At 37.8% G+C, this 15,169-nt stretch overlaps 1 protein-coding gene across 3 annotated transcripts in view; it reads right to left on the bottom strand.

Moving 5' to 3' along the window:
* Positions 1-1,832: 1,832 nt before the first annotated feature.
* Positions 1,833-15,169, bottom strand: part of LOC140453635 (uncharacterized) — a 70,725-nt gene continuing 57,388 nt past the window's right edge. For 2 of the 3 annotated variants that reach the window (XM_072548491.1, XM_072548492.1), the window contains exons 6-9: positions 14,363-14,537; positions 12,783-12,967; positions 9,770-9,868; positions 1,833-5,782 (exon numbers count right to left, since the gene is read on the bottom strand). In XM_072548491.1, the coding sequence (XP_072404592.1) occupies positions 5,525-5,782; positions 9,770-9,868; positions 12,783-12,967; positions 14,363-14,537 (717 nt within the window). In that variant the 3' untranslated portion in view covers positions 1,833-5,524. The remainder of the gene's footprint in view (positions 5,783-9,769; positions 9,869-12,782; positions 12,968-14,362; positions 14,538-15,169) is intronic. The other variant, XM_072548493.1, reaches the window with a different exon arrangement.

The raw sequence follows: 15,169 nt of genomic DNA, 5'->3' as shown, positions 1-15,169 counted from the left end.
AGTGGTGGAGGCTGGCATATGAATAGGAAGGGTTTAGAGGGATATGGGCCAAGTACTGGCTAATGGAACTAGATTAGTTTATGCTATCTGGTAGGCATGGACAAGTTGGACCGAAGAGTCTGTTTCCATGCTGTACAACTCTATGAATCTATGACTGTATGTATAATGATCTGGATAGCCATCTTGCATCTCTCGATCATTTGTGAAAGCTCTAAGCCATTGTTTGTAAGAACTTCTGGTTTGTTGGCTAATGGTTAGGATGACTAGAGCAAATATATTGCAGTGATTTTGCAATGTTTTCTATTGTGTACGTTGCCATTTTAACCACCCTTTTGATGTTGTCCCTTTAACAGATTTCCTCAATGTCACCTTTTAAACCTATCTGATGGGCCTGATGAAATGGGCTTTCTATTTTATTAGTCATTTTGGTTTCTTTTAAAAGAAAATCAATGCTTTATTTTCCCTTCCAAAAGATTCTGTGACCAGCATTTTTTTACTGCGTGGCTAAATAAACTTTGAAACACATAGATCCCAGAGCCCAATGAAAACTAAGTTCCTTATTCATGTCCAAGTGTCCTTGTACTCTTTTTCAAAACTGAGAAAAAAAAAGAAACAAGCTAAGAAAATCTTAAACAGCTCATTAGGGGACTGTAACTAAAAAGAAAACTGGACAATCAACTTTAGACATGGCTGGAAAATGTAATGCAGTTGAGCCCTTCCTTACCCCAAGTACACACTGGTCTTCATAACTTCAAAAATGCTATCAGAAATTGCATGCATCCTCTCCATGGACACTCAGACAGACATGGAACCGTAAACAAAGGACAGTCAAGAATTATGAGCTCCTTGATGGTTCCCAAAGAACCTTATAAACAGATCTTATTCTAGAATGTAAAGCTCACAAGCTATTTACTACTTAGTTACACTGCTCACTCATGACAGTAACATGCTAACAGTTAAGAGCTGTCTAAAGGAGTGAAAGAAACAATGTACGTTACTTTTGGTGGATCTGGAAATTTTTAATCAATCTGTTCAGATCAACCTGGAGCAGGTGGGATTTAAACCTAGGTTTTCTAACTCAAACGTGGGGATACTACCATCAAACCACAAGATTCCACCTATAGTGGATCTATCTAATTCCATTTTACGTGATCCAATAAAAGGAAAATCAGGGATGAATTTTCTCTTGATGCAGTCAGTGATAGACTAATCACTTGTTCTTTAGCTTTGCTAAACTCATGAGCCTTGAGAACAGAAGATATTTTTGTTGCTTTTCGATAAAAGTTTAAAAAGTTAGCTCCAGAGAAGACTTGGAACTCTAGAACTTAAGAAATGATTCTTCCATTAATGTAATATGTAGAGCACAGTTTCATGTAAATCATCACATAATTATGTTGCAATCTGCTATTCCAAAGTTCCAAACATTCCAATGCTCTGCATCTTAATTTGTGTCTGGCAGCCAACTCATGTAACTCCTTCCCTGTTGCTGTCAAGTAGTTTTTTTCTTTAACAAGTGAAAAATGTCCATCGAATTAAATGTGATATTTTAGATAGTTTTCTCTATAAAACATAATTGCCCTACCATTGTCAATAATGTCAATAATTTTTATTAAATTAGTAAAAATGCTGAGAAGACAACCAGAGGCAACAAGCATTTTAAAGATATGACTGTATTTAAAATAACAATAAAAATCACTCTAAATGTACAATGAAGCCCATGGAAAATGAATACATGTAACTTCCCAAAATAAATGCGTTTTGTTTCTTTGAATAAGGAAATATTTTACAAATTCTGCTGTAATTTCAATGCAGATAAGTTAAACAGCTGAGCATTTGTGTTTGAATATAACTTTATTAAAGCTTGTTTGGTAATACATAGATGCCACACAAAGTCGTACATCTGATAGTCATTATCTGAAACAGAATAGAATGATACAATCCTAACAATAACACAGTTAAACAAGTGCAACCAGAGTAAGTAAAGCAATGTTCAACTGTGATTTCATTAGAAGCTAATTAAAAAATACCCTGTAATAAACTATTAAGAGGAGTATTAGCCACTTTAATGCCCTATGGATATTGTGAATTTCTTTTCCTGTATTAACGTCAAAATTCAAATGACAGGAGGCCTTTGAAAAAACACACCCAATAAGTACTGAATTTAGTTGTCACCGCATTTCTCTGCATTCAAAATGTCCTCAACTTCTTCTCCCTAATGGTACGCAAGTCATGTTGTGCTGTTATAGTGACACATGTGGTAAAGTGATGTGAAGTTGAACAACTTTAGCCTGGGAATCATTATTACCATAATCAGAAAATGAACAGATTTACTAGAGACTGAGAAACTGTCTAACATCATTTCTGGCCATGTACCTCAAAATGCTCTCTATCCAAAAAGAAAAATACTTGTAATTAATCAGTTTTCTGATTGTTTCATTAGATCAATAACTTTCAAATTTTAAGCTAGGATATTAGTAGGTTTCATTCTATCGCACAATGACTGTCATCACAAAAGTCAGGAGGGCTAACTAATTTTTCAGTAGTAGGTTAAATCAAACTTTAATTAGATATGGTAATCCATTAGCTCTGACTAAAATGGAATATACCAGTACACCCAACTGAAGCAAGATTGATTTCTATACTGTGGGCACCATCTTGGTAAGATCTGAGTCACAGAGTAGGCCAGCTCTGAGTGAGAAGACTTTATGAGAATAACCATCAAGGAAGGGGAGGATGAGATCAACACTTTTGAAACAGAATGCACACCCATTTTTAAATATACTTATTTGGTGCTGAGCCTCTCACAATGGAAACAATAAAATGGTTGAATGCTTGCAACGCTCATAACAATACCTCCTGCAGCTTTCAGTTAATCCTCTACACCTGGTGTTATCCCCTCTTAATAATAGTAGGAGAATGTCTGTAGTTCCTCTTAATTAACAACCACAATCAAAATCACAAAAACATTAAGTTTCTGGGAATAGAATATGATTGATTCTGGAGAAAGACAGACTCTCTGTTTTCATTAAAAGAGAAATATAACCCATCTTAGACTCTTTATTCATATTACATACATTACTCTAACATTATACAAATATAATTTTGTTTTAATTTTATTAAAGTCCAGTCAAACAAATATTTTATGCTTGAAGCAAACATCACAAGACATAGGTTTAAACTGCATATTCATATAGAAGCAGGGTGACCAGACCATGCCAGAATTCAAATTCGCAACGGTGCTCTGTAATGACAGGACTGGCTGTAGATGGGACACAGCTACAACCATTCAAAAATACATTCAACTTTGCTCAAGCATTTCTTAAAAGGCCTGTCCAGGAGTGAGTCTGCACAGATTGAATGTCAAAGGCAATGCCAGGTAGAAGCAGAAACCTTGAAGGATGAGGACAATAATCAAAAAAGCTACACTGACCAAGTAATTCTGGCAATGATCTTGGGAAACATTTGAACTGAGAAAGGCATTCCTGATGTAAAATTAGGAAAGAAGTGGATTGTAATTTGTTTTTTTTTTTGTTTTTTTTAATTAATAGATTGCTTTCTTTTGTGGACTAACAAAAGGCTAACTAAAGCTATAAGGGCTTCTGATGCTTATATAACTACATGGTAACATCTCCTATGTTTTCTGTGGAACTCATAAGCACAGTTAATTAATTGATGTAGAAACAAACAGACAGAAAGAGATTAATTGGATAGATTGATGATGGACAAGTTATTGTAGGGGTGTGAGAAGAAGGTAGGTAAATCTATTTAGGATTATTTTCTCAGAGGTATGTTGGGTAAATGCTGACACCGAATAGATGGATTGAATGGCATGCTTCCATTTAGTAACTTCGATGTATTTCTAGCACATTTTTAAAGAAACACATTAACCCTACTATTTATTCCAGTAAAACTTTCATTCACGTTACTTTTTTTGCTTGAGCTCAGATGGTAAAGACTTGCAATGATGTAGTGCCTTTTATAACCACAAAAGATCCTGAAGTACTCCATAGCTAATGAAAAGTCCTTTTGAAGTGATATCACTATTGTCAGAACTGTGGTGTCTAATTTGTAGATAGTAAGCCCTCACAAACAGAAAAGTGACAGTCACCAGGTACGTTGTTTTTAATGTTATTTGTCAAAGGTTAAATATTGGCTGAGAGATCAGGGAGAATTCCCTTGCTTTTCCTCAGTGATCTTTTATATCCCACTAACAGAGTAGAAGTCTGTAATCAGATGGCAAGTGCTGCACTGGAAGTGTCCACCTAGATCTTTGTGGAATGAGATTTTGACCTGCAATCTTTTTCCTTCAAATGAAAGAGTGATTCCCACTGAGCCACAGTTGCCAACAGCATCCTGGTTGTTAGTCACCTTATAGCAAAAGGAACTGCATCCACCTCAGAAGGACCATTTGAATCACGTCTGCTAGACCAAAAATATCAGCTTTCAGAATCTAGATGCTGGTGCACTAAATAACAAAGCAAGGACCCTCAGAGGACAATGTAGTCACATTGCAATTTTATATTTCCTGCCCCTTCCTGTATTTAAATAATAAAAGGCAAGGCCTAGAAGACTTTTTCCTGCTATATGAGCAACATGTTTAATCATAAAGATTGTTGTTATTTACAATAACCTACAAAGATTTCAACACTGCAAACTCACTGCACTGAACAGACCTTTTAACTAGATGTATCACTTTACATTACAATGATTTATGTCTATTTGGAATTGGTATAATCACTGCATAAGCCTTTTCTGTACAGTTTATCAAGTATTCTCTGATGCAGAGCTGTGGAGATGAGAATTTAAGAGGGAATGAATTTCATATCACACCAAATGCAGTTTGCATTTAAGATTTCAAGCTATTGATATTAATTTCAATGTTAAAAACACTGATTTCTCTCATAGATTTGGCCTATGTTTGATTTATGTCTATTTCAGATTGGCAAGAAGATAGTGCCCATTTTCCCAGTCATTCTATGTTGCAAGTTGAGAAGTCCAAGGCATTATTGTTTGTTGGAATGGACTTAAACATTGGAAAAAATGGCTTAATTTTTCCACACTGCCACAATGAATATGTTGATCATTTTCCATATACTTCCTTTTAAGACAATGCATCTATTGAAGGTAAATATCCATCCTCCATAATTTGCGGCTTTACCCCTCACTGAGGTAAAATTCTACCTCAGATTTATGGTGTCTACAGCAGTTAGGTATGTAAGGACACTTCTGCATTTTGATTCTTCAACTACAGAGAAATTTCTACCTTTTTTCAGTATTTGAAAGATTTGTTCCTATGAGTGATGATGCCCAGAGAGGAAGAGAGAGAGCTATTTCCCCATTTCAGCATCCCTTTAAGCCAGCTCCTATTCTGAGACTCAGAATTGCTTCAGCTTCATTAAGGGTAAAAGATCTCCCCAGATTGAATACTGACATAAAAAGGCTTATGCAGTTGTACGCTGATGTCGGAATGTCAATTGACAGAACTGAACATTCAAAGTCTGGTGTGAATTCTTGGCTCCTGCATTTAAAAACTAAAGGGTGCAAAGTGAATAGTCAAAATAAACACAGCAACAGTATAAACCATTATCTTCATAGACTCTGTCATACTTGCAGATCCAATCAAATTTTCTTCTCCATCTAATTTGAGACAGGAATCTGTGGTGGCTGTGCAGCACTCCTGGACACAGGTTGTTGAACTGCTACTGGAACAGCCAGAGGACACACTGTTGCAAGAGTCATCACAGCTACTTGTCCATGTGTTGGTTGCTGTGTTCTTTTCCAGCTGATGAACAGAAGGGGAAACATTGAAAGATGTATGTGACTATATAGTATAGCAGTAAACTCAGGATGATGTTTCTGAAATGATTGAATATTCATTCATGTTGGAATACAAAGTTCATATATTTGCAAACTGTGGACGGCAGGGGTTCAAGAAGGCAGTTCACCAACACCTTCTCAAGGGCAACTAGGGATGGGTAATAAGATGCTGGCCCAGCCAGTGGTGTCCACATCCCACGAGTGAATAAAAACTACTGTCAGATATCATCTGAAAAATTACTTCCAATTACTTCCTCATGCATCAACTTATATACATAATAGAATTGGATGCTGCATTGATGACTTTCAAAACATCAACATCTTGCATTTTTATAGTATCATTGATGCACAAAACATCCCAACTTGCTTCTCTGAATAGTTATAAACTTAGTATGAACACCAAGCCAATGAAAAAGCCATTAGAACATTGTTTAGATTCTCAATCTTCAAGGGGGTGAAAACCTATTGTGTGTAGGATATAGGGTAATCAGATCAGCCATAATCTTACTGAATGGTAGAGCAGGCCTTGGGGTTAACGTCAGCTCCTAATTCATACGTTCACATGTATATTGGTCAAAGATCTAAACCAAGAGGTGTGTTTTAAGGAGTTACGTCATGATTTGATTTGACTTATTATTGTCACATGTACAAAAAAAATTATTGTTTTGTATGTTAAAAAATGTGTTGCTGGAAAAGCGCAGCAGGTCAGGCAGCATCCAAAGAGCAGGAGGATCGACGTTTCGGGATTCCTGAAGAAGGGCTCATGCCCAAAACGTCGATTCTCCTGCTCCTTGGATGCTGCCTGACCTGCTGCACTTTTCCAGCAACACATTTTTCAGCTCTGAACTTCAGCATCTGCAGTCCTCACTTTCTCCCTGTTTTGTATGCTACCCAAACAAATCATACCTTACATAAATACATTAGGGTAATAGAACAGATGCAAAATATAGTATTATAGCTACAGAGAAGGTGCAGAGAAAGATCAAGAGAGCCATTTAAAAGTCTGATAACAGGAGAGAAGAAGCTGTTCTGAATCTGTTTCTGTATGTTTTCAAACCTTTGTATCTTCTGCCTGATAGGAGAGGTTGGAAGAGAGTATAAGTGGGTCTTTGAATATGTTGTTTGCTTTCCCAAAGCAATAGGATGTGTAGATGAATTTCCACCAATGGGTGGAAAGCTAGTTTGTGTGATGAATTTGCCTGTATCCACAACTATCTGTAATTTCTGTACATTAATGTGCTGTACTACATTGTTATTTAATTTGGCATCATCAATTTTTTGAGTGAAGCACTCCACGTCTCACTCAAGTACTGGAGAGGAATAGCGTTGTCACCATGTTGGATATATTCCTCAAGTTTTCATATTACAGCCTCCAATCTCCAGCTCAATCCACACTCACAAATGGTCACTCTACCCTGGGGTAGTGTTGTCTAATTTCAGTCAGAATGGGAATCTTTCTCTCTATCTGTAGAGTCCTCATTGACCAAGGTTTGCTAAGCATGGCTTATGTACTTAGGACAAGGGGGAGGACATCAGGAACTACCAAAGCCATTACATGGATTGAACTATAATTTGTTCATTATTCTACAACACACTCAAGCCATCTTGATAACTGAGCAAAACTAAATCCCAGAATATAAATAGAAGTGCAGTATCCCAATTCAGTGACAGATATTTTTGACCTTCAATCAAGCAGTCTCTTCCTATGTCCAACACTTCTCAAATTAGTGAATAACAACATTCAAATCTGTTTCTTTTTTAGATCCCAATTTTTACAAGAATGTTGCCAGGGTTGCAGGATTTCAGCTATAGGGAGAGGCTGAATAAGCTGGGGCTGTCTTCCCTGGAGCATTGGAGACTGAGGGATGACCTTATAGAGGTTTATAAAATCATGAGGGGCATGGATAGGATAAATAGACAATGTCTTTTCCCTGGGGTGGGGGAGTTCAGAACTAGAGGGCATAAGCTTATGGTAAAGGAGGAAAAATTTAAAAGAGACCTAAGGGGCAACTTTTCCATGCAGAGATCAGTGTGCATATAGAATGAGCTGCCAGAGGAATTGGTGGAAGCTGGTACAATTATATCATTTAAAAGGCATCTGGATGGGTATATGAATAGGAAGTGTTTCGAGAGATATGGGCCAAGTGCTGGCAAGTGGGACTAGATTAGGTTGGGACATCTGGTCGGCATGGACGGGTTGGACTGAAGGCTCTGTTTCCATGCTGTACATCTCTATGACTCTACGACTTTATAATTGCCCCTATGATTTTTCTCCTGAGCTGCTCATAGCATGGCCTGCACACTAGGCTTTAATTCCCAGAGACTTCAGAACAACCCCAGGGAGAAAGCAAATAGATGATTGTGGGGACATGAGTGTGGGGAATGAGGGGGATGACCAATGGCATGACAATTAGCACTTATTTATTCCAGTCACATGGCCTTTAGCATAGACATTTGTAAAGGGGTTATATAAGAACTACAAGAATGATCCATGGCTTTAATGAATCCTCGCTACTCAGGTAGGTTGAAGAAGTTATGTCTATTTATTTTAGAGATTTATAAAATAATGAAGTGGATAGATTGCATAACTGTTGATACATTACTCTAGTTTGAAAGACAAGGGAACAAGGGTTATATATTTAAACTATGCTAAAGTAGGAATACCATTTTCTCTCCCTTTATTCCTTCCATCTTCACTTTTATGAACTTACATCGAATATAAAAGAGATATGAAAAGCAAATTCTGTATCCTATGATCCTGCCCCACTGCAAGTCTGATAGCTTGGACTTCCAAATAAACCTGTTGGACTATAACCTGGTGTTGTGATTTTTAACAAATTGGGAATAGGCCTGATGTTGTACATGGGTCTCCATTTCGATGGGTATATGAAACCTCTGGATTATATTGACTGGTAGTGTGGTGAATGAGTCTCAGGGTGTCTTCAAGGGAGAGTACAAAGACAGTTTAGTCATGATGCTGCAGGTATTAAGATCAGCTTTTCTATTTCTGCTGATCATTTTTTGAATGTTCATATGATCTCATGAGAGAAATATAGTTCATGTGGTTTCAACAGGAGTGAGAAAGTAAGAAAGTATTTTTTAAAAATTCACATTGTTTCCTTCCCCATTTTGACGGAGACATGCATGTGTTTGTGAAGGTGATGTACTGACAACAAAACTGCAAAAGAGAAGAACACATATCTCTAAATAAATAAAACTAAATAAAATGTCTTCAATCTCTTTAGAGAGGGAATAGGTATACCAAATGGGAAGTAGAAGTGAAGGTAGGGGAGGTGACCAAAGAGGGGAGGGAGTTCAGAAACATGAGAGAGGAGGTAGTAGCATATTGAGGTGCAGTTCTGGAAGAATCTGTGGACATTAGTGTGAAGAGAGTCTGTGGAGGTCCTGAAAATGTGTGAAAATTTTAAAAGTTGACATGCTGGTGGATTTTGTGTAGACTATTGCCTGAATTTTCAAATATTTGATTTGATTAAGCTCCATAGGCAGGACTTTATAATATTGGAGCTGAGGGGAAATTAGTTATCTGATTGAAAATTAGTTTTCTAATAGAAAATAGACTTCTGATAAGGAGCCAAACAACAGTTGGATTTCGTTCTCAATCCCATTTCTAACCTGAATCCTGTTTGATCATTCCAGAGTAAATAACCATGATATAATAATGTGTGCCATACAGTAGCTTTGAGAAATCCATCTGCAAGATCGTTCTGATTCTATATCGGGTTTTCCAACCTAGGTTCTTCAGGTTTTGTGCATGTGAAAGACCCCATGCCCACTACTGTAATGCAGGACTAAGCTTCTTGTTTTAAATTGCTTAATATCATCACTAAGGTTACAGACAGAGGATTGCGACACAAATTTGTTAAATATATTCCTCCTATCAATGTCAGTTTAATATTTTGCAGTATCAGTGAACCTTTTAGACAGATCTCACCTTGCAGTAATCCATACCAATAGGACAGTACATATCTCCCTGATTTTGGTTTTTGTAGCAGTCATCTCCAGCGCAGTTGATCACAGCACATTTGTTTCCCTGCAGTTAAAAATACTCTCAGCTTGATACAAATATTGGCAAAATAATAGAAATTTTCATGAACAGCTCTGAATTTTATCCACACACGCAAATGTAAACCCTTATCGACCGTGACTCAGTATCATAGAAAGCTTATGCAGTTTTGCGAAATAGTGTTTTAAATATATAAACAAATATGCCACAGAACTTATCATCATGTCATGTGCCAGGCTTATTTCTGAATGAACTGTGTGATAAAAGTGTCATCAATAAACATTATTAGTCTAATTATTTACCTATATTTTACAATATCTACCTTTCTTTTACAAAGTTGTGTGAGAGTAAATGGCTCTGTAACCATTGGGAGTCCATTTGCAGTATTCTGAGGTCCTGCAATAACCAACGTTTTGTGTGAAATTAGTTACAAATGGTTTTTCTTTTACCAAAATGGTCATCACATTTGAAGTGGTACCCAATCACAACTCTGCAAAGGTGTCCTTATTAGCTTGAGTTAAATGCACAGGCTGTATACTGATATTCTTTATTGGCAGTTGGCCTAATTGCAATGGTAACTTTCCCTGTTGCTGAAACCAGATAAAGATAGCATGCAACTTGTAAAGTGAAGGGACACATTGGAAGCAAGCAACAAGACACTCATCCCATCTCCTTTGGTTCCTGTCACAGTATCACAGCATTCACTGCAGTCCTCAAAATTACTACCTTCAACTTTTCAGGCCTCTGCCATCTTTCTCAAACCAGAGGTACATTTATACCCTAATTTGCACATCCTCAAAAATCTTTCATGATGCAAATTCTAACACACTTCCCTCCTCTGGAACAGTTCACGCTCAGACACAGGGAGCTACAGGAGGAGGGTGACTGTTCATCTGTGTACTGTTTCACTTGAAGAGTAAATGATGGGCATTGTGGGGAAGCAGCAACTCAGCAGCACTGTCCCTGATGAGCATTCTACAGGACATTAAAGCAGTTTTCCTCTATGGCGGCTTACATGGTATCCATACACAGGATACACGACAAAAAAAAAATCATGTGTAAGGAGATGATCTGCTGGGGACAGCTCACAAAGAGTCACCACACTCCAACACCATCTTGACTTACTGCTGCTTTTAGAAACCACCTAATTTACCCGTGCTTACCCACGTGACTACAGGATAACTCATGCCCACTTTTTTTCCCTTTTTAAGTCCAGAAGTTCCGATCAGCCTCAGGAAGCAGCAGAGGATTAGAGGCATTGCACGATTTCCTGATGAAGGGCTCTTGCCCGAAACGTCGATTCTCCTGCTCCTCGGATGCTGCCAGACCTGCTGTGCTTTTCCAGCACCACACTCTTGACTCCAATTGCACAATAGGAGCTGAGACTCAACAAGCAGCAACCCTTCCACCAAATGGCCTTGAAGGAACAGAGGACTGACACTGTGTGAAGGATTCATTATTTCAGTTTGAAATCTCATCACAGCCCTTCATGACTTTCTACCTGCAGTAACAACAAAGTGATAGCCTAGTGGTATTATCATGAGACTATTAATCACAAGAACCAGGCAATCTGGGTTTGATTGCTACCATGGAGGATGGTGGAATTTGAATTCAGTAATAACCTGGAAATAAGAGTCTAATGATGACCATGGAATAATCATCAATTGTTAGGAAAAAACCATTTAGTTCACTAATGTCTTTAGGGAAGCAAGTTTGCCATTCTTATCCCATCTGTCCTAATTTGGACTCTAGACCATGGAAATGTGGTTGACTCTCAACTGTCCCTCTGGACAATAAATGCTTGACCAGTCAGTCATGCCTGCATCCAATGAAGAGAAAAAAAACAACTTGGATATTGAGCCAATGGAAACCCTTGTCATTAGCAACGAAGGCATGTTCCTAATAGGATGCACAAAAGGCCTGAATGCATCAAGTCTAAGGTATCTGGAAACTTTGGGCAAGTTACAAAGTTCTTTCTCCTGCTCATCAATCACCATGAGAAAGGCAATGAACTGCTGACACTTGGGCAGACTGTAGCCATTTTGTAACACACTGACTGAGATTGCTGGCCTCAAACATTAGCATCAGCAATGCTAGAAAGTGCCTGAAGAATAAACATTTACAGCCATAGTAATCTTCAATGTCATGTGCTGGGTCATGCATTGTTAAGTGTTGGACTTGCACAGTGGACCATGCAAGTGGCAGCTTTCTCCATCAAATCCTAACCACCTTATGCATTACCCCTCATTGACCTACAAGTATGTTAATCAGCTGCTGAATGCAATGCTTCCACCTCCCTCTATTTGTAACTTGCACTGGTCTTTACTGCATTCCTTGCTGCTTCTTCTGATCTTGGAACTCTGATGGCATGATCAGCACTATGTCACGTTCAATAATTCAGAACAAGCAAAACATCCGAAAGAGTTGTTGGCCTCAGCAAACTCATGATACAAAAGAATTAAGCAGAGAAACTCCTGCCAAAGCCCTGATCTTATTACACTCCAGAAGCCTAAGATGCCTGGCCAGGTACCTGCCTTCCGAGAGATCAGGATACATTTAGTTACTACCTTGCGAAAGCAACTTAGCAATTTTTGACACCCTGATGTGGGTGGTTGATTATGTCAGTGGTGTTTCATACACACAACGATGCCAGTTTAACAGAAAGCCCTGATTCAAGTGCAGGGGTTACACATCCAAGTTTAAATGATGCAGGCAACCTCATTGAAAGCAGTGGTTACTGAGTGAAGCTACATTGGGGAAGTAATTTCATCAATCAGACATGAAAAGATATGTAAATTAGTAAACCAATTGGGTCGGTGTTCTTGGCTGAGTTCTTGTGATAAACTAATTTCAACAAAGGTTTAGAAAATGGTAGTAAATAAGAATGGACATATAGAATTCCATTTGTAACATCAACTGAGACACTCAGCTGTACACTCACACTGCCTATTGTTGTTGCTTTGGTTGTCGGTGTTGTTGTTGGTGTTGTTGTTGGTGTCGTGGTCGGTGTTGTTGTTGGTGTCGTGGTCGGTGTTGTGGTCGGTGTTGTGGACGGTGTTTCTGTAGCAGTGGACTCAGTCATTTCCATAGTGGTTTGGGTAGGTTCATAAGTTGACATTTGCATCTCTGGAATGCAAAAAGAAAAGATGCTTGCTTTATGCAACATTAACTAATGAGAAGTTCTAACACTCACAAGTTCTAACGTTAACATATTTAAGGGCTAATTTCCAATCAGTGTCAGATAGAAAGATGTATTAAATCAAAATTCCAAAGTATTGTCAGTAAGCAAATAGTATCATTCCTCCTTTTGAATTTTCACTCTAGACCAATACTAACCCCATGTGGCAGAGTAATTTTGAATATTTGTCAGCCATTCAATATCTTGCACCTGCCTTTCTGGAGAAGATGTTGACTAAATGCAAAAAGAGGGTAACACCCTGGCACAGACAAGCATATTGATAAAATAAATGCTTGTGTTGGTTTCAGGAATATATTTATGAATTAGGAGAAAGTGAGGACTGTAGATGCTGGAGGTCAGAGTTGAGAGTGTGGTGCTGGAAAAGCACAGCCAGTCAGGCTGCATCCAAGGAGCAGGAGAATTGATGTTTCTGGCATAAGCCCTTCAACAGGACTGAAGAGCTTATACCCAAAATGTCGATTCTCCTGCTCCTCGGATGCAGCCTGACCAGCTATGCTTTTCCAGCACCGCACTCACGACCCCAATATACTTATGAATGTTAATTTTAATATTTCTAAAAAATATCATGAAGGGAATGAATTTCAACATCAAATTTTTTAACAGTGATGTTAATTTGTGATCAGGTAATCAGAAACAAATGACCAAATTGTTGAACTTGATGCTAAGTGCAAGATGGGTGAAGTCATGACATTTGTATAACTATTTGAGATAAAACATTAACTATAGCTCTAGAGTCACCTTAAGTGATTGTCAGGATCGACAGTGCAATAATACAGTAATCCAAAAAAAAATCACCTACAGAGTGTACAGACAAGAATTTTCCAAACAGAACCTTGCCATTCCTTGCATTTTGTCTTGCCATCAGGATCTTACCATTCTATTGTAGTTGCTGAAAAAAATGCTCAAATGATAAACTTCAAATTTATCTATTTTCCAACTTTTCTTTGCCTGACTAGAATGTTCTTCAGAGTCATATAATAAGTGCTAATCAAATTTCAATCTGACATTCAATATAGGAACACAAATTGATCATATGAAAGGATATGACATTCTATAAAGCTCTAAGGTGAATTGCTAATTCTATTTAGCCTTACTAACACTGGGCTTTTCTGAAATAACCAGAGTAAGCTATAAGGATTTTGTCATCAGTTGATTATGGAAGACAGCATTACAGATGCTGTTATTTTGCTGTCTTTTGTTAGCTACAGCTTCATAATCAATTCAGGCATGTTTATGGGGGTCACTGAAATCATTACTATTGTATCTGTGATTTGTACAGCATATTTCCAAATAGGAATTCTGTAAATCAATATAACAGATACCAGTACCGAGTTCACCAGGTAATTCTTGAATTTCGCCATTCAGCATCAGGCACAGAGTCGTATTACAGCATTCCATCGTACACATCTCTATAGAGGAATTTCTGCAGATGTTGGTAGTACCAGCGCAGTCATCACTACAACCTGCCCAGTATGAGGTATTGGAGGAACGATAGAGCTGGATAACAAAATGGACATTAATTAAAAACAGTATTTTGGAAATATAATGAAAGAGATGTGATTGTGGTGCGGAAGGAGATCATTCATCACAGAGTACCTGTACTAGTTCTGTTACCTGATGTCAATCTCCTGCCTTTAGTCCACATCCCTGCTCAACCATTTCTATCCAAATAATTATCCAGTGCCTTCTTGAATGCCCCAGTTGAACCTTTCTCCATCAGATTTTTAGGCGTTCAGTACTCTAACTATTTGAGGTGTGAAATTTCTTTTCTATTTAACTTGCTTTGCTTAAACATCACTTCAAATCTATGCCCTTTTATTCTTATTTCTTTTACAAGTGGGAATAGCATCTCCCTATCTATTCTATAAGAAGAGTTAAATGCATTCAGAAGAGTTATTCACAAGCATTTCTGCTTTGTCACTGACAGATATGGTCCCTTCCCGTTGTTTTTATCGAACATTCTGATATCTTCTGCTATTTTTATTGGAATGATCTAAGCATTAATGTCATAATGTGAGGATTCTTGCAGTTCAACAGCCTGTAACCATCAGTTAATGAACAAGGTGTTAGCAAGGAATTGGGAGAGAAATGTTCGAGGGCAAAGTGAAATGTTGAGTTTCCATCGCAGA

This window comes from Chiloscyllium punctatum, chromosome 27 (assembly GCF_047496795.1).
Source record: "Chiloscyllium punctatum isolate Juve2018m chromosome 27, sChiPun1.3, whole genome shotgun sequence".
NCBI lineage: Eukaryota > Metazoa > Chordata > Chondrichthyes > Orectolobiformes > Hemiscylliidae > Chiloscyllium > Chiloscyllium punctatum.
Note: the sequence above shows the minus strand (reverse complement) of the source record. Positions and strands in the feature narration are given on the sequence as shown.